The following is a 19332-nucleotide window of genomic DNA, read 5'->3' as shown; positions in this document are numbered from 1 at the left end:
GATGATTCTTGATCTGGGGCGATTTTGGCAATTGTCTGGGATGTTTTTGGTTATCAGAACCAAGAGGGGTAGAGGATGGCAGGCTGAGGTATGTGTGTGCAACTGGCATCCAAAGGGCAGAGACTGGGGATGCTGCTAAACTCCCTACAGTACGTAGGACAGCCCCCCCACAACAGAGGGTTATCTGGCCCCAGATGGTAACAGTTCCCGTTTTACACATAAAGCACAGTTCAGGTTAGCTGCTTTCTAAGTTCTAAATAGCCACATGGAGCTGGTGGCTACCGTATTGGACAGTGCAGCTCTATAACATCAAATATTTGGACATGTACTTAAAAAGCCAAATTTTTAGGAATTCGGGTTTTAGTAAATTTGTTTTCCTGCTCCTCCCTGAATAAGTGGCCAAATGAGATGTAGCTGGTTCGCCCATCCCTGGCTGGCTAAGGACAGAGCCCATCTGTCTCTGACTGGTTAGACTCTTCCAAAGCTACCCGCCCTCCCCTGGGAGACTGAGCCTCAGATGGACAGTGAACCCTGTTGTTCTTTTCTGGGGAGACAATGCTGCAGGCCCTGCTACCTACCTGACAGGGCTATTGTGGCTCAGGGAGAAAAGGGCTTTGTCAGGACAGCAGCCGAGGAGCCTGCAGTTCAATGGGGCCCTTCATGTCTGCACTCCCGGGATGTTAGATGCCAGCCTGGGGAGGCTCCACCCCCTCCTAGAACAAACAGGGACCTGGAGGCCCAGAGAGGGTGTAGAAGGCCCTCCAATAGATCCCAGTTCCCTCCACCTCAGCCCTTTGCCCTAAAACATGAAATCCATCTAACTCTGAGAAGCCCTGCCTCAAACCACAGGGTGAACTCAGTATTGCCCTTAAACTGGGCAAGGGGGCCCCTAACCTATAGTCTGAAATTTAGCAGCTCCACAAATCACAAGCATGTATACAGTTAATGTATTAAAGAGCAGGCATGTATTTGTCTCCCACGATCTAAGCTCAGCTCTGGCATAAGGCAGTGATAACCCAAGATCTTCTCTTGTGACTTAAAAAGCCCAGGCTAAAGCGAAGCACTCCATCTCTCTTGTCCTGTGTCCTTGGAAAAATGCAGTGAGAGTTTGAGGGTTGTACCTTGGCCAGCCTCAGAGATGGACTCTGTTTTATAGCACAGGTGGGATCTGAGTGGCAGAAATGCTTAGCTAAGAGTGTGCGCATGCTCAGGCGTGTCCAACTCTTTGCGACCCCATGGACTGTGGCCCGCCAGGCTCCTCTGTTTTCCAGGATTTTCCATACAAGAATACTGGAGTGGGTTGCCATTTCCTTTTTCCAGGGCATCTTCCCAACCCAGGAATCGAACCTGTGTCTCTTGCATCTCCTACGTTGCTGGGTGTATCCTTTACCACTGCACCATCTGGGAAGCCCAGGTAAGAGCAAAGACAAACTAAATTCTCTTGTCATGTTCTCCCTCATGGTGGCATAGACTCATTCATTTTTCTGTAACGAAGTACCCAGGAGGGCCAATCTGAAGTTTCCCAGGAGGGCCAATCTGTTTCTGGCTGCTGTGCATTCCAATTCATGCTGGTCTTGAGAAGTACTCACCTCCGTTTGAACCCCAGTGCCACATTCCTCCAAGGTTAGGGACAAGCTTGGATGTTAGGGGTAAAGACATATGAACTTGGATCTGTTGCTTCCCTTTCCTTTCTAATCTCTGGACTTCTGCCCTACCTACCCTACCCTAGACCCCATGGTAAAGTTTACAGATAATGAATACACACAGACACACACACACAGACAGAAAGGAGCAGAAAGGGTTGTCTTATTTGACAGGTAAGGAAACAGAACCTTTTGGAGACGAGGTAACTTTTTCAAGTCATTCAGTAAGTTAAGGGAAGCCACATGCTGGAAGAACCCATCCTTTGAGGCCCAGCTAGAAGGCCACCATTAAAGGATGGAGGGTGGTGACTGGGGAGACAGCTCGGGGCACAGCAACTCTTTTACTCTTGACACCCTCACTTACTAGCTATGGGACCTTGTGGTGTTGGGAGGGGTGTGTTTCTCCGTATTTAAAATATGACTTTTTCTATTCCTATATAAGATGTTATTATGGGAAACTGGTGGCAGGTATGAGAACTCTCTGTAATATTTTTTTAACTTTTCTGTAAATTCAAAATTATTTCATAATCAAAAAATTATACAATTTTCCCTTATCTATACCATGGAGGGTAGCATCCACCTCACAGAAGGCTTCAATAAAACATGCCTGTAAAGCTTTAGTACCTGTTTGGAAGTAAGGACTCAATAAATAACTACTTTAAGAAGCTATTTCCTCCAGGAGGCCAGTGACCTAACAGAACTGACCACAACATGGCAGTCCCATGTCCTCACTACTCGGGAGCACAAGATTATTTTGGCCTAAAATGCCAGGCTTGGTGTGGCTGCTAGGAGCATGCATTTCATTTGGGCTCTTGCACTTCCTAGCTGGGACCCCAGGGCAAGTTGCTCGATCTCTCTGTGCCTCGATATCCTTTCTTTAAATCATAAAGCTACAAGTAAGGTTGTCATGAGGATTAAATGAACTGGGGACTTTTCAGCACTAACAGCTGTGACTGACCCATAAGCAAGGACTGCCCACGTGTTTTTATGGTCTAGCTCAGCGTTTCTTGAACTTTTTACTAGACCCCACAGTAACAAATGTACTTTCCCTCACCTCCATTTTTCTTTTTAATGGTGATTTGGAAAGCCCCAGTCTCTGGGGAGTTGATCCCATTTTGTTTCTCCTATTAATGATTTATAAGGTTCTTAGGGGACAGGGAATATTTCTGATTCATTTTGATCTCTAAGTACTTCATTCCCTTCTCTCATTCAGTTTACCAAGTTTCTACCCCTCATTCATTCCACATATATGTATGGACCATTTGTTGAGTATCTACTTTGTGTACCTGTTACCTATTAATGTCCCTGTGCCCATCGTAGGTACGTAGAATGAACGAATAAGGCAGGGAGGCGGGAAGGCAGGCAGAAAGGAAAAAAAAATCAGGGTCCCAGACACCCCTGGCCCGAGAGGGCTCCAGCTGGCAGCAGAGCCCCCTTTTCCACCCCCACATTCCCACTTCCACCTCGGCCAGAAAATTGCTCCCTCTGCAGCCAGGCTGCAGCCCATCAACTGTCATCGGGGACGGAACTGGGTGTCGTCCGGCATCGCGCAGCGGGGCGGCGCCCGGGGGCCGCCCTCTCGCACCCTGTGGTGTGCGGCGGTGATCCCTCGCAGTGTGCCAGGCAGCCTCCGCACCCCAGGAGGGCATGCACCCCTCCGCGGGCAGCTCGAGCGTTGCCCAAGAGGCCGGGTGGCTCCTCCCCGGGGACCCTCCCCCTCTGGGGCGCGTCATTCTCCCCACCCCCGGGTCCCGACCCCAGCGGCTCCTGTCACGCCGGCCACGCTGGGACAGTTCTCAGCCACCTGCTCCGAAGCCGGGGAGCCGGGGAGCCGGGGAGCCGGGGTGCCGGCAGCCCGTGAGTCGGTGCGAGCGCCCAGAGCCCCATGGAGCTGCCGGCCAGCAACAGCAGCTGCGAGAACGGTGCGTGGAGCCGGCGGGGACCGGCGGGGACCCGGTGCACCCTGCGCTTTGCCTTCCCTTCCTTCGCGCTGCTCCTTTCTTCCGCGTCCTCTCCTACCAGGGGACCCCAAACGGGGCAGGGGGTCCGCACTTGTCACCCCACCTAGTTCTCGGCCCGTCTAAGGAAGGAGCAGGCTTCTGGCTGACTTTCCCCCTCTTTGGACCTAGGGGCCAGGGAGAGGGGGAAGAGCGGGGAGTGGGAGAAGGAGGCGTGGCTTGATTGATTGGAGCTGGTCCATCCAAAGGGTTGAGGGGAGCGTGTTGGGGTTTCTTTTATGTATAGTTGCTTTGGATATTAGTACCTGCCCAGGCCTGTCTCCCTGGGGCTCACCAGAGACAGGGGAGTGGGCACAGAGCCCCACCACCCTCAAACCCATATCCACCTTTTAGGAAAAAAGAGGAAAGGAACAACCCAGGAAAGGAAAAGGAAAGATGCTGAGCTAGGCTTTTCACTTGCATTATCCCAACTAATCCTTAACACAGCTCTAGAAGGCAGGTAGATATTACTACCTCTGTCATCATTCCAGAGACAGAAATTGAGGCTCTGAAAAGGCCGATGAACTTGCTCAAAGTAATACTGTGGGGATATGGAATATAAAACCAGGGCTCTTGGATTCCAAAAACTGTGCTCACACCACTGTGCTCACCCCGTTTTCTGGCATATCTCCATTTTTCTACCTGTCCTGGTATTGCAGCCTATGGAATATCCGTGTTTTTTCTAACTTCTCTTCTCCAGTGAAGCTTTCAAAACAGGCCTGTTGGGTGTTGGCTGTCTTTGGTTTTCTGAACAACAATGCAGTCCATTTTCAGCCTCACCTTCCCCTGGGGATAAATATGTTCCAGTCCTAGCATATTCTAGGGGAGAGGTAGGGATCATCTGGCCCAGCATCCATTGGCCAGCTGCACATCCTCCTCAGGATTGGGTTCCCTTTGGCCCTCAGCCTTCCCTCCTTTTCTTGCCCCCCTCTGGGAAGACTTGACTTGATGGAGGCACTAAGCTCCATGGGCGCCTCAGGCCCAAACTGCTAAGCCCACCCTTTGGCTCCACCTGCTGGAGGTGTACCTTCAGGAGGGCAGGGGAAGGGCGTGGGGGTGGGCTTGGACTTCCTCTGAGGAGTTGCCTTCCTTGGCCAGCATCCTCCCAGCTCTGGCTCTTTTCCTGAGCTCAGGGAACTCCCAGGACTTGACTCCTCTCCAAGTGGAGGAACAGGAGTGAGCAGTCAGGACAAGTCTGATTAAGGACCCAGATGGTTTCTCATCTCCTCTTCTCTGGATTGTGACACAGGTGTGGGAAAGAGAAGTCTCCCACTGCAAAAGATGCCTGGGTGTCTCTGCTAGGTTCCAGACCCAGTTCTGCCTCCAGGCTTTTGTGAGACTCAAGCAAATCCTTCCCCATCTCAGGGCCTCCGTTTTCCCAGCTGAGAAGAAAGACAGTTAGATGGGCTGCTGCTATTCCATGCTTTCTCTGCTGTGGAAGCAAGGTCAACATCACCCTTCCTTTGTTCCACCAAAATGCCACTCTGTGCTCCAGGTGTGCCAGAGCTAAAGCTGCCTCACCTTTTGGGCTTTGAGGCTCTTCCAGTGCAGGCCCAGAAGTCTAGCTTGGCCCAAGGGGAAGTGCTAGGCCCAGCGTTATATCCTTGGCATGGGAGCTTGGGTCTTTGTGACACACAGTTTGAAAAAGACCTTCTCCACCAAAAGTCACAAACTCACATGCTTCAAGGGGCCGAGAACAAAACAATGATGACTGAAGAGAGCTGGGTATGGACTCGGGGCAATCGCAAAGATCATGTCCTATCTAGGGACAAAAACCCTGCTGAGCTGTGGCCAGCGGTTGCCTATGGGACTGCATACCCAGCGAGGTAAGCAAAGGCAGCCCTGAAGTGGAGTTTTTGTGGGAAATCTCCTGATTTTTAAATGTTAGTAGTGAGTTCATATCTTAAGATAACCTTCAAGAGGCTGAGTGAAACCCAGCCCCCTTGCCGCCTGCTTTGAGAAGGGTATGTAGTGACTGAGAGCATGGACTTTGGCATTCTATTCACTTGAGAAATAATTCTGGTTTCACTGCTTATCGCCAATGTAGCCCCAGGTTACCGAGCTTGTCAGGGCCCCAGTTTCTTCAGGTAAAACCCTAGACATCATCACTGTGCCATTTCCATGACAAAGATGCTCCTGGAAAGTTCTGGAGCGGTGGGCCCTATGAGTCTCAGCCTGTGTTTTGTATTGATTCCTTGAACTTGGGCAGCTTCATTCTACTGACTAAGGGTCTGCCTCTCATGCCCAGGTTTGTCCTCTTGTCCTTGCTGTTTGGGCCAGAAGAACCAGCAAGAGTGTGCTAGCTGAAGGGCATGAGAACTGATGACTCTTGCAGACTCGGGGACTTAGAAAGAGAGCCTATACAAAGCCTGTGTGGGATGGCAGGGACCCTGATTCCTCTGAGGCCTGAAGGAGGCCCCAGCCACTGACCATGTGCATCAGAGGTCTTCGAAGTAAGACCTGGGATGGTTGGTTCTCATAGACAAGATGCTGGTATTTCATCACCTTCAGGCCTCAGAGGGGCTGTGCACTCCAGCCTCACTCCCTCCTGTTACTTGTAGGGACTCCCTGTTGTGGCTGGAGTTAAGTATATGTAAGTGAAGAAGCCTCTGGAAGGGGAGAATATGTGTGCTCCTGAGCTGTTGGAGGCCTCTGTGCCCGGAGGGTGGGAGATGTTTCCTGTGGAGGCCAGGAGGTTGGATTCAGTGATGCCTGAGAGCTGGGGGGACCCTGTTTGGTGTGTGGGAGCATCTTTCTGGCTTAGTGATGAGGTGCTGGAGCTCTGGAGTTAGACAGCCTGTGTTCTTAGGCAAGGTTCCTGACCTCTCATGACCTCCATCTCCACAACTATGAAATGGGAATCAAATACAGTGCTTACCTGACATGTGGTTGGAAGGACTTGAGTTCATAAAGTCCCTTGTCTGGAGTAAGCACTCGGTGAACCTTAACTGTTCCTTTTAAGTTTGGAGCCCGGGATGTGGATGGAATGCGGTAGTAGCTGAAGCATGGAGTCTGAAACAGTGGCCAGTCCCAGTGCTTCTAAAGCATGCAGATGTCCCCACCTGACTCTCTCACCATGCTCTTCCCAGGTTCCCTTATCAGCCTGTACTGCTCCTCCCAAAAAGTCCTGTGCCAGATCATCAGTGACCTCCAGCCCGAGGTGCCCAGCAATGTCACCTCCAACAGCTGGCAGGAGAGATTCAGGAAGAACTACAGCTTCTACGTCGGTCTGGGGCTGGCCATCCTGTCCAGCTTCCTTGTCGGCAGCAGCATCATCCTCAAGAAGAAGGGCCTACAGCGACTGGTGGCCTCGGGCGCCACGCGGGCTGGTAGGCTCCTGAGGGGGCAGGTGTGGATGGGGTGTTGGGTGGCAAGCCCTCAGCCAGCCCTGTGAGCCTCTATTTGTGGGCCCACTGGAGCAGCTTGCGAGCTGGTCCTAGACGGGCACAAAAGGCCTTCTGTCAGTCCCACTGGGAATCTCACCCACCAGCAGGAGACCCTCCTTTATAATCCAGTAGTTCATGAGAACTACATGATCAGTTAATTGGGGGTGAAGACAGGGAAAAGTCCCAGGGCCAAGACTACGAAACCCCACGTCTAGTTCTGTTTTTTGTTTTTGGCTGCACCAGGTCTTAGTTGCGGTACTTGGGATCTTTGATCTGAATGCGGGATCTTTAGTTGTGGCATGAGAAGTCTTAGCTATGTCATGTGGGATCTAGTTCCCTGACGAGGGATCAAACACAGGCTCCCTACATTGGGAGCATGGAGTCTTAGCCACTAGACCACCAAAGAAGTCCCCTGGCTTTATTTCTTATTGGTTGTGTCATTGTAGGCAAGGCATAACTTCCATAAAAGATGGGAATATAAAACTTCTGCCCATAACAGTGTCAGGCAGTAATGTGTCCTCACTAACTATCAATCTGAGCTCCTCTATAGGCTACGAAAGAATTACTGAGTCTCTGTCCACTGGGATTTGCTTGTTTGGAAAATAAGATGTGTATCCATGAAACAGTTGTTGAGAAAAGGAATCCTATGTAAAAGAATCTCGCCATTTAATCATCATTCATTATGTCCCTACTGTGTGTTGGGTGCCATGCTAGACCTGGGGACACAATGCCCTTGTGGGTCATTGGGTTGAGTGAGAGACATAGGCAAGTCAATGAGCAACGGTTCTGTAGCATGTTAAGTGCTATCATGGGGAAAATGGTTTTTCTAGTAGTCATATATGGATGTGAGAGTTGGATCATAAAGAAAGCTGAATCCCAAAGAATCTATGCTTTTGAACTGTGGTGTTGGATAAGACTCTTGAGAGTCCCTTGGACTGCAAGGAGATCAACCCAGTCAATCCTAAAGGAAATCAGTCCTGAATATTCATTGGAAGGACTGATGCTGAAGCTGAAACTTCAATACTTTGGCCACCTGATGCGAAGAACCTACTCATTGGAAAAGACCCTGATGCTGGGAAAGATTGAAGGCGGGAGAAGGGGACGACAGAGGATGAGGTGGTTGGATGGCATCACTGACTCGATGGACATTAGTTTGAGTTGGTGATGGACAGGGAGGCCTGGCATGCTGCCGTCCACTGGGTTGCAAAGAGTTGGACAAGACTGAGTGGCTCCAAAGGGAGGGTGAAAAAGTGAGTCAGGATGACTCAGAACTCTCCAATTTGGACAACTGAGAAGATGATGGTGCTATTTTCTGAGATAAAGGATTCAGGAGGAGCGGGTTTATAGGAAGATGATGTGTTCAGGTTTGGATGTGTCCAATTTAATGTTCTGCGGGACACTGAGCTTTGGAAGCAGACTCTTTGAGTACCAGCTCTAGCTCCTTGGTTCCTGGTGATGTGATCCTGGGCAAGAAAACTCATTTTTCTGTGTCTCGGCTTCCTCATCTGACAAACTGGGGATAGGAATAGTCCAGGCTAAAGGACTGTTGTGGAGATATGCAGTGTGTTTAGAGAGATACTTGGCACAGACTGAGCACTAGTATTAGTATTACTGTGATCTAAGTGGGAGGGCCTGACACACAGTTGGATACCCAGGACTAGAATCAGATGTGCTCTAAAAATGGAGAGCTGTGAGATTTGGGGATAAAGTCGGGGTCAGCGGTCATTGCTGCTCTATCTCTACTTCCGGACAAGTGTTCCAAAGGCTGGAGACCTCCTAAAGTACCAGAAAACCAGCTGCTTGCACTCAGGAGAGAGCAGGGCAAGTATCATTGATCATTCAGAAAGGCGGCTTTCCTGGAATGAGTTTTTTTCTCCAATCTGCTATTTCAATACCTTCTGAGATTTCAACTCAATAAAATGCTCTCAGAGCTCTTAGCTTTTATGGGAGATTCTGACTCCTTTAAGAACCTGATGAAAGCTAAGGGCTATCTTAGAAAAATGGGCATTTACAAAAAAACCACATTCAAGTTTTAGACAAAACAGTCTAAAACCCATCCTCCTCCTCCTCCTCCTCATCGCTAACCTCCTCCTCCTCCTCATCCCTAACCTTGAGCTAACTATGTGCCAGGCTCTGAGTCCATCATGTGACCAAAGCAGACACAATTCTTGGCTTCATGGAGCTTCCATTTTAGTAGGGGAAATGCCAGAAAAGAAATAGATAAATTCAAATGATAGACAGTAAGTGTCACTAAAGAGAAGAACTGAGTGTGATGAGAGAAAAACCCAAGGGAGGGCATTTTAGGGAAAGCAACGTCAAGTGGAGACCTGTAGAGTAGGTAAAGATACAGGCAAGTATTGTTAAGAAGACTATTCTGAACACGGAAAAACACACACAAAGCCCTTAAGGCCAAAACAAACTCATCATTTTTGAAGAACACAAAGACAGCCGGAGTGGCTGGACTATAGTAAGAAGAGTGGTGGGAGATGCCTTTGGAGAGGTGAGCAGGGTCAGAACTAGGATCAGGCTTGTTAGGAATTCTGGTCTTTATCCTAAGAGTATTTTGAAGCCACTGGCCAGCTCTAAGCTGAGGAGTGACATAATTGTTAAAAACCCCTGGCTACTATGAAAGGAATGGATTATAAAGGGACAGGATTGAGCTGGAGGAGTCCTAGGAGGCGCTTGCCTCCTCCCAGGCCAGAAGTAATAGCGCCTGGGAGTTGGGTGGTGGCAGTGGAGTGGACCCGTGTAGATGCTCTTTGGAGACAGAATGCCCAGGATGGACTGGATTTAGACAATGGAGTAATGGGAGGGTCCAGTGTGGTTCCCTGGTTTCTGGATCAAGCAACTAGATACTCGGAGGTCCCCTTACTGAGTTTCATTTGGCAGGTTATTGTTTTGGTCGCTAAGTTTTGTCAACTCTTTCGCGACTATATGGACTATAGCCCACCTAGCTCCTCTGTCCATGGGATTTCCCAGGCAAGAATATTGGAGTGGGTCACCGTTTACTTCTCCAGGGGATCTTCCCAACCCAAGGATCAAACCTGCATCTCCTTTATCAGGATTCTTTACCATTGAGCAACCTGGGAAGCCCTCATTTGGTGGGTGGGAGCATCTTAAAATCAAGAGTTCCATTTAGGACAGAGTTTGAGATGCCTGTGATAGACCCAAGAGTTGTCGAGTAAGTAACCGGATACACATCAGGGCTCAGGAGAAAGGATCAGGATGCATACATGAACTAGGGACATGAGCATCCAGATGGAATTTAAAACTTTGGATAGGATGCATTTGCTCAGGAGAGGGCCCAGAAGGAAGCCTGGAGGATGCACCACAGCTGCTGCGTACCGAACCATTGGAGGCTGGGGAGGGAAAGGAGGGAAGGAAAGGTCCCGGGAAAGTGTGGCCAACCTCTAACTTAGTGCCCATTCCTTTCTACAGTGGATGGAGGCTATGGCTACCTGAAGGACTCAATGTGGTGGGCTGGATTTCTCACGAGTAAGTAGGTCCTTTCTCTCTCTCTCTCTTTTTTTTTTGGCTGTACCCACTCTTAGTTGCCGTACACAGAATCTTCGTTCCCCAAACAGGGGTCAAACCTAGGCTCTCTGCTTTGGGAACTCAACATCTTAGGCACTGGACCACCAGAGAAGTCCCTTGTAAGAGGATTCTTTGCTACTAAGGACACTGCCCTATTGATGATAGAGGCAGAGATGAAAGAAGGAATAGATGTCTCTATTATGCAAAATATGCACCCAAGGCCCAGATTTCTAAGGGGGAAAGCTTGATAGTCTTTGCAGGTAGAACATTTTACCTGGCCCCTCCGGTTACTTTCTCCATCCACAGTGACGTCTTTCATCCACAAAGCATCTGTCCCCAGAGAGGTTTGTACAGAACTGGTAATGATAAAGGTGTAATTTCTCAACTTCCCCTGAAAGGCAGGGAGCTATGACTGCTGGGCAGAGTCTCCCAGACTCCTACAGGGCACAGCCCAGGACTCCTAACTCAGCCGTCCCATTCCACAGCAGTTATTGAGTCACTTAGGATGTGACTGGTCTGCCACCTAAGGTTTGTCCAAACTTGCACCTTCATACATTTCCCCCCACTTTCCACCACCCTGTCTGGCTTTCAAACCCTAATTCTTTAGGTTGGATGGAGAAGTAGTGAGCTTTCTGTTTATAATCCCCTAAGTCAGGTTTTGATCCCTGTCTCAGCTAGAGTGATCACATTCATCACCTGCTTTCAAAGGGCAGACCCAGGTCATTCTCTATGAGCAGAGAGGCAGGAGTCTGCAAACTGGAAACTCACTTGGGGAGAAGTAGACCCTTTGGGAATGTCTGTCTAACCCCCTGCCTGTCAGTCTAGACTATCCACAACTACTCTGGGAAAGACAGCTCCATGGACCATTTGGTACCTGGAAAATCGATGGCTGTGGCTGTTTCTTTATTTGATAATTAACACTTTCTAGTTGTTGTTCAGTCACTAAGTCATGTCTGACTCTGTGACACCAGAGACTACAGCATGCCAGGCTTCTCTGTCCTCACCATCTCCCAGAGTTTGCTCAGATTCATGTCCACTGAGTCAATGATGTCATCCAACTAGCTCATCCTGTTGCTTCCTTCTCCTCTTTGCCCTTAATCTTTTCCAGCAACGCAGTCTTCTCCAATGAGTAGGCTCTTTGCATCAGGTGGCCAAAGTATTGGAGCTTCAGCTTCAGCACCAGTCCTTTCAATGAATATTCAGAGTTGATTTCCTTTAGGATTGACTGGTTTGATCTCCTTGCTGCCCCACTTTTTAGAACTTACTTTAATCATACAGACCAATCATTGGTCTGAGATACCCTTAACCGTGCTTAGGCTAGAAGCCAAGAGACCTCTAGAACAAGAAGGCGCCATGTGACCCTGGACTCTAGGCCATCTCCTTATCTTTAAAATGAGAGGATTTGGTCAGGATGGTCTGGGCCTGACCTTTAGATGAGATTCTGCAGGGAGAAAGCATAAGGATCGGGATTGTAATGAATGCTGGTCTGGGATTCTGTGAACGGGTGAACACCGAATGAAGCTGTCTCCACCCACATTCATTTGGGCTGGAGATGGTGGGTCAGAGCCACTGTGACCTCTTCTCACCCTTCATTTCCTAGTGGCTGCTGGGGAAGTTGCCAACTTCGGGGCCTACGCGTTCGCTCCTGCCACAGTCGTCACCCCTCTGGGAGCGCTGAGTATCCTCATTAGGTTAGTCACCTCTCCTGCTCTCTCTGACTCCTTCATGTTTTCAGTTGATGTCGGAAACTGCCATATGGGGTCAATCGCTACTTGCAGTCAGGGACCTGGGTCAGTCCCAACTCCCGGAAAGAGGCTCTGCACTGGGGATTGCGTGCTGCCCATTGTTCTAGCATCCCTTCGACCGCCTGGGCAGTGAAGGGGCAGGCCAAGCCCCATCCAGGGAAAGGGCTGTCCCTGCCACCAGGCTGAAGGTCTCATGCCAGTGTTTTGGTGCCATAGTAGAAGCAGCACACACATTGAAAGGACAAGCCCTAGATTAACTGTCCTGAGTTCTAACCTTATCTCTGCCACTTTGTAGTTACAGTACACAGCAGGTCACTTAACTACTCTAAGCGTCAATTTCCCATCTCCCAAGTGGGGATGTTCATAAGGCCTGCCTGAAGGCACTGCTTCAAGGCCTCGAGATAATGCACAGAAAGTGCACAGTACAGAATCGGCACTGAAGAATAACCATGGCTAACACGTGTTTAGGGTTTTTGTTGTTGTTCTTGTTTAGTCAGTAAGTCGTGTCCAACTCTTGTGACCTCGTGGATTGTAGCCTGCCAGGTTCCTCTGCCCATGGAATTTTCCAGGCAAGAATACTGGAGTGGGTAGCCTATTCTTTCTCCAGGGATCTTCCCAACCCAGGTATTGAGCCCGAGTCTTCTGCACTGCAGGCAATTCTTTACCAGTGCGCCACCTTTAATCCTCACGGTATCCCTACTAATTAGAAAGGAGGGGAGACCTGAGACCAAGAGAGGTTAAGCATCTTGGCCAAGGTCACCCAGATCCCTGGAGACTGAGCCAGGATTCCCTCCCAGGCAGTCTAATTTCAGAGTCTGGATGCTTAATCACTAGGCCATGTTTCCTGGAAAATGTTTGATGATTTTAAAGATAACTGCTATTACACATGTGTGCTTCCCATTGCCCTGTTCCTCCCAAGCTACAAGACCCCTCCTCCATGGGGGTCCTGAGTCCCATTTGAAGTTGGCTCTGATTGTTGCCCTAACCATGGAGTCCTGGTAAGTGCCAGCCCACCACACCCATACCTGTAATTTCCTGTTTTGTTTTACCAGCTTGAAGATAATCTTGCAACATCTATAGTCAAAAACCAGATAGAGCCATGACTCACACTGCATAGTTGGCTGATGTGGCTGTGATACCACTATTGCATATCTGGTTAGTTTACACATTCCCATCCTGGGTAGTTAGGAGAGGCAGGGAACCCTTTACTTTGTGACCCCTGCCTTTGCTAAGGCCACCAAATGCTGGTAAAAAGGCATCGTAGGTAAGATGCTTTTGGCAGTTTTAGAGGAGAGATGGGAGACATTTAGAGGAGCTTAGACAATAGTCCCTTCTTTCCTGATCTCTTTAAGCAGGACTCATGAAGCTTACTGGGTGACCTTAGGTCAGCCAACAGATTTTTACCCTAAAATAATGCCACCCTTGTAAAGAAACAGAAGCGCACCCCAGTGATCATACTTGTCTTGTCCCATTTCCCTCCCATCCTACCTCACCTTTGCCAGCTCATTTGGAGAAATGAAAGTCATATCAGCAAAGAACAGCAAGGAACTGGAGGTATTTTGCCCAGAAAAGACTCAAGTCACAATTCTCCTCAGTGAGATGTAGAGGGAAAAACCATAGGCTTTATAATTAGACAGAATTTGAGCTCAAATTCTGGCTTGTCTCTTACCAGTTGTGTGATCTTGCCACCATTTAAGCTTCTATGGGACTCAGTTTTCTCATCTATTAAATGGGCATAAGTATATTTTTTACTTCTCAGAGTTGTAAGACGTTAGCGAGGTAATAAATAGAAAGTTCCTAGCATAATGCCAGTGCAGGAGATGCAAGAGACATAGGTTCGATCCTTGGGCCAGGAAGATCCCCTGGAGTAGAAAATGGCAACCCACTCTAGTATTCTTGCCTGGTAAATTTCATGGACAGAGGAGCCTGGTGGGCTACAGTCCATGGGGTCACAGAGTTGGACACAACTGCGCATGCACACATGCAGTGCATGCTGATAAAGTGCTCAAGACACAGTGCCTGTAATGGTCATGATGGTTGTTTATACTGGCATATACAAATGGAGGAAGGAATGGATTTGTTGTGTATGGTGCAAGGAATAAGATATGGGACAAGTAGAAATTACCACATTTGGGTAATACCTCATAGAATGAACCTACAATGGATTCATCTGCATTGTGAAGGGGTGAGCTGTTTGCCACAAGAGATATACAAGCCAAAGCTGAAAGTGTTTCACATTTGTTTGCAGTGTTACAGAAGATGTGCTCATTGGGTAGGAAGTTAGACAAGAGGGCTCTGAAGGACTCTTCCAACTCTTCTGTTTGGGGATACTCTCCGTCTCTAAAATGAAAGAAATTCACGTGGCTGTTGTCCATTCCTCCAGCCTACACTGTAGCCCTCTCATAAGTAAGTTTCTATTTCAGACATTTTCAAGGGGTCCAGAAAAGCTCCCACCTGGGAAAGCAGTGAGCCCTCGCTCTGCCCTGGCCTTTTTCCAGGATGCTGGGGCCAGCCTGGCTACTCTGAGCCCTTTCTCCTCTTCTGCACACAGTGCCATCTTTTCCTCGTATTTCCTGGGGGAGAGTCTGAACCTCTTGGGGAAGCTGGGCTGTGTGATCTGCGTGGCTGGCAGCACAGTGATGGTGATACACGCCCCCGAGGAAGAGAAGATCAGCACCATCATGGAGATGGCTGCCAAGATGAAAGACACAGGTAGGTTCCAGCTCCCCTTGAGCAGGAAGGTGCTGGGGGTGAACCCTGGGGAGGGGTGACTGGGTTATGACTGTCTCAGGTGCTGCCACCTGGAGGAGGAGGAGGAAGCAAGTTTGGGGAAGAAAACTGATGGGCTGGTACTAAGGCTAGTTTATAGGGTCCCAGTTTGATAGGTATTGATGCTGTTTATTATGTAATGGGTACTGTTCTAAATGCTTTGTTTGTACTGTCTTAGTTCAAATATCATAGACTGGGTGGCTTATAAATAATAGGAATTTTTCACAGTTCTGGAAGCCATCATCAAGTCCTTGTTCAAGCCCTATAGATTTCATTCATAGACATCACCACCAGGTGTCCTCACCTGGTGGAAGGGGCAGGGGAGCTTTCTGGAGTCCCCTGGGGCACTAATCCCTTCTTGAGGGCTCTACCCTTACGACTTAATCACCTTTGAAACCCTCACCTCCTAATACTGTCACATTAGGGGATTAGGTTTCAATATATGAATGGGAGGGGGCATTCAGTCAATTGAGTATATTATCTCATTTAATCTCACAAAAAAAAGCTCCTATAGGGAAGTTCCTATTATTATTTATATTTTACAAAGAGGAAACTGAGATTTTAGGGGTTTAATGAATAACTTGTACAAGTTATTAAAAAGTTGTGTTGCTGGGACCAGAACCCATGTTTGATTCCAGAGCCTAGATTTCCTTTTTTAACAACACAGATTTATTTCTCTATTTATTTTTACTTATTTTTTATTTGGCCATGCCACAAGACGAGCTTCCCAGGTGGCGCTAGTGGTAAAGAATGTGCTGCCAATGCGGGAGACATAAGAGACCTGCGTTCAATCCCTTGCAAGGGAAGATCCCCTGGAGGAGGGCATGGCAACCCACTCCAGTACTCTTGCCTTGAGAATCCCATGGACAGAGGAGCCGGGTAGAGTCAGAAAGAGTCAGACACAACTGAAGTGACTTAGCATGCATAATATAAAAGGGCTTCCCAGGAGGAACTAGTGGTAAAGAATCTGTCTGCCAATGTAGGAGATGCAAAAGATGTGGGTTTGATCCCTGGGTCAGGAAGATCCCCTGAAGGAGGGCATAGTAACCCACTCCAGTATTCTTGCCTGGAGAATCCCATGGACCAAGGAGCCTGGTGGTCCACAGGGTCGCAGAGTCAGACACAGCTGAAGAGACTTAGTTTCCCAACCAGGGATAAACCCACGCCCCTTGCATTGCAGGTGTAGAGTCTTAACCACTATACTGCCAGGGAAGTCCTCCGGTGCCCAGATTCTTAATGTGACATCCTGCTGCCATGGGGGGTGGGGAGCTCTAGATGCTGATGGCATCCTCCCAGCTCAGGTCCTTTCTCTCCCTCCCCCTCAAAGGGTACATCGTGTTTGCTGTGTTTCTGCTGGTGTCCTGCCTCATCCTCATCTTCGTCGTCGCCCCACGTTACGGACAAAGGAACATCCTCATCTACATCACCATCTGCTCTGTGATCGGGGCCTTCTCCGTGTCCTCCAGCAAGGGCCTGGGCATCACCATTAGGAACTTCTTCCAGGGGCTGCCAGTTGTACGGCACCCTCTCCCCTACATCCTGTCCCTCATGCTGGCGCTTTCGATCAGCACTCAGGTCAACTTCCTCAACAGGGCGCTGGACATCTTCAACACCTCCCTGGTGTTCCCCATCTACTACGTGTTCTTCACCACGACAGTGATGACCTCCTCCATCATCCTCTTCAAGGAGTGGTACAGGATGTCGGCTGTGGACATCGTGGGCACCCTCTCTGGCTTTGTCACCATCATCCTGGGTGTATTCATGCTTCATGCTTTCAAAGACCTGGACATCAGCCGGAGCAGCCTGCCCCACATGCACAAAAACCCACCTGCCACTCCTGCCCCAGAGCCCAGTGTCATTAGACTTGGAGACAAGAATGTCCTGGTGGACAACATGGAACTCTCCAGCACCCCATCACCAGAAGAGAAGCCCAAAGTTTTTATAGCCCATTCGTAAAGCCTGAAGTAGAGAAGTGAGAGGATGAGCCCTGTGGTACAGCCTGACGGCTTGATTTCAGAGCCACCTGGTTACTTCCAACACAACTCGTACCAATGGGCTCTTTTCTTGAGACTTCCATTTATACCTCATTGTTGTTTCCAGGAGAAAAATCCCTACTCAGTGAGCAGTGGTGGTTTCACTTCCTGGAAACACAGCCTCAGTAACCAAACACACTACTTGGTGCCAGCAGGTCCCCTGGACCTCCCTTCCCACTTGTTTCCTGTGTTGTGGGGAAGAAGATCGGATTTGACCCATTGAATGTAGCGCAAGCCAGGAACTTCCCTGAAACGCTGGTCATCAGGAAGTTCCCCTCCTGAGACTGACTCACTGTTCCCGAGTCCAAGGCTGAAGTGCACCTGGCTCCCCAGGGCCCAGAGAGCAACTCGCCATGCCCCCTGTCTGGAACTAATAGACACACAACTCTTGTCAAATGTCTTGTTGCTGTTGCCACCTCATTTTCGGACACGGAAACAAGACCTCAGCTGACCTTCTTACTGTGAAAGCCGCCTGATGTCTCAGGGAAACCCTGCCACCAGCCCCATTCCCAGAGCAGCCAGCCTGGAGCTTAGCATCTGCTTCCATCCTTCTCACCCCCACCCTTCCCTCTGTGCTGTGCTCAGTTGCTTCAGTCATGCCCAACTCTTGCAAGCCTGCTCCTCTGTCCATGGGATTCTCCAGGCAAGAATACTGGAGTGGGTTGCTGTGCCCTCCTCCAGGGGATCTTCCTGACCCAGGGGTTGAACTCACGTCTCTTATGTCTCCTGCATTGGCAGGCAGGCTCTTTACTGTTAGTGCCACCTGGAAAGGCCCCTTCCCTCTCTAGATGCACCCCAAGGAGCTGGTCACAGAGACATTCAGGTGGTTGTCCAAGAACTCGAAACAACACAACCAACCACAACAAAAGGTGCCTCCCAGCCGAGCTCTGCTGGCCAAGCCCAGAGTTTCATTCCGCCTCGCTCTAAGAGAACAGCAGTTCACGACTCTTAAAAGCAGCCTGGTTGTCGAGTAGAATGCACTTTCCTTTTCCTCAAGGAGTAAACCACAATATGATTTGGGGAGATGGGGAGAAGAATGAGGAGCAGAGTCAGGATTTGTCAGAGAGCAGACACAAGCTCTCTGGAAACCAGAGGCTAACCTGTGTTTACTCTGGTGGCTGACCAAGAACCCAGGCGGCAAAGGTAACCTCTGGGTGTGTGTGTGTATTTAAAATGCAGCATGCAGGATCTTAGTTCCCAGACCAGGGATTGAACCCATGCCCCTTGCAGTGGAAGGACGGAGTCTTAACCACTGGACCACAGGGAAGTCCCCTTCGGCAGTGGAAGCTCAAAGTCTTAACCACTGGGCTGCTAGGGAAGTCTCCTCTGGGTAACTTCTGGGCTGAAGCCTTAGAGGCTTGGCCAGTGGGATCAGCTTTGAACTTCAGTGACCAAGTGGGGGTGTAAGCTAGGTCCCAGGTGTCATTCTGGCCATGGACCAGATTGCCACCAAGTCCCCAGTCCACTGATGAGCTGCCCACCCTGGGAGGCGGTGTGCCACAACTGCTGCACCACCACCTGCTTTGGGGACTGCCTGTGGTCCCCCAACATTTGGCTGGAGGCAGTCAAAAAACCAAGAGCAGCTGGGGAGAGAGAATTAATATCGTTTCCCTTCCTGTCTTCTTTCTAGCAGTGAGAATGTGACAGTTGATTCAAGGATCATTGATACGGAGGTAAGGGAGTCAGTATATTTGTCAAGAAGGAAGCCCTGGCCCTCAGCCCCCCGAGCTGGTGTAGAGCCCCCCTGTGTAACTGCATACCTGTGCCTGTGTTTATGTCCCGGGCCCTCAGTACAGCCAAGCCCAGGCCAAACTCCTGCTGGCCTTAGAGCACCAATGAACAGGCTGGCTTTCTGCATGCACTCCAGCCTCAAAGCCCCAATTTTGAACGACTGTGGATTTCTCTAACTAAAATCAATGCAACCCGTTGGATGTTGAGAATGGCCGTGATCTGAGGGCCCTGAGAGTGTGGTCTGCAGGGTCAGTAATAAAGACCTCTGAGTGTGTTTACTTGATGCTTACATCTCGGCCCTCCTTGGACATGGACTAATTAAACTGGTTCTTCTAGTGCTGGTGGACGGAGCAGTGGGGGGTGGGGGGTAGGGTTGGGGTCGGGGGCCAGGCCAGGCCCCAATCTCTGGAGAGTTGTGGCTATCAAGGAGGTCCTGTCCCTCCAGTGTCTTCTGCAGTCCAGCCTTCACTAGAGAGGGAAAGGTTGTCTGGGGA

The 19332-nt window shown here is 49.5% G+C and overlaps 1 protein-coding gene across 2 annotated transcripts; it reads left to right on the top strand.

The window, feature by feature from the left end:
• The first annotated feature begins 3254 nt into the window (after positions 1-3254).
• On the top strand, positions 3255-19127 carry NIPAL4 (NIPA like domain containing 4). 2 transcript variants are annotated; one of them, XR_003511755.1, is made up of 7 exons: positions 3255-3565; positions 6730-6969; positions 10465-10521; positions 12161-12251; positions 14857-15017; positions 16402-18250; positions 18738-19127. XR_003511755.1 is itself a non-coding variant. In XM_027545820.1 (6 exons), the coding sequence occupies exons 1-6, from the start codon at positions 3529-3531 to the stop codon at positions 17028-17030; spliced, it is 1215 nt and encodes a 404-aa protein (XP_027401621.1). In that variant the 5' UTR covers positions 3255-3528; the 3' UTR covers positions 17031-19127. The 2 variants fall into 2 exon arrangements, 1 of the variants encoding a protein (XP_027401621.1); XM_027545820.1 differs by having other exon boundaries at positions 16402-19127.
• Positions 19128-19332: the final 205 nt, after the last annotated feature.

This window comes from Bos indicus x Bos taurus, chromosome 7, assembly GCF_003369695.1.
Source record: "Bos indicus x Bos taurus breed Angus x Brahman F1 hybrid chromosome 7, Bos_hybrid_MaternalHap_v2.0, whole genome shotgun sequence".
In the NCBI taxonomy this organism is placed as follows: domain Eukaryota; kingdom Metazoa; phylum Chordata; class Mammalia; order Artiodactyla; family Bovidae; genus Bos; species Bos indicus x Bos taurus.
Note: the sequence above shows the minus strand (reverse complement) of the source record. Positions and strands in the feature narration are given on the sequence as shown.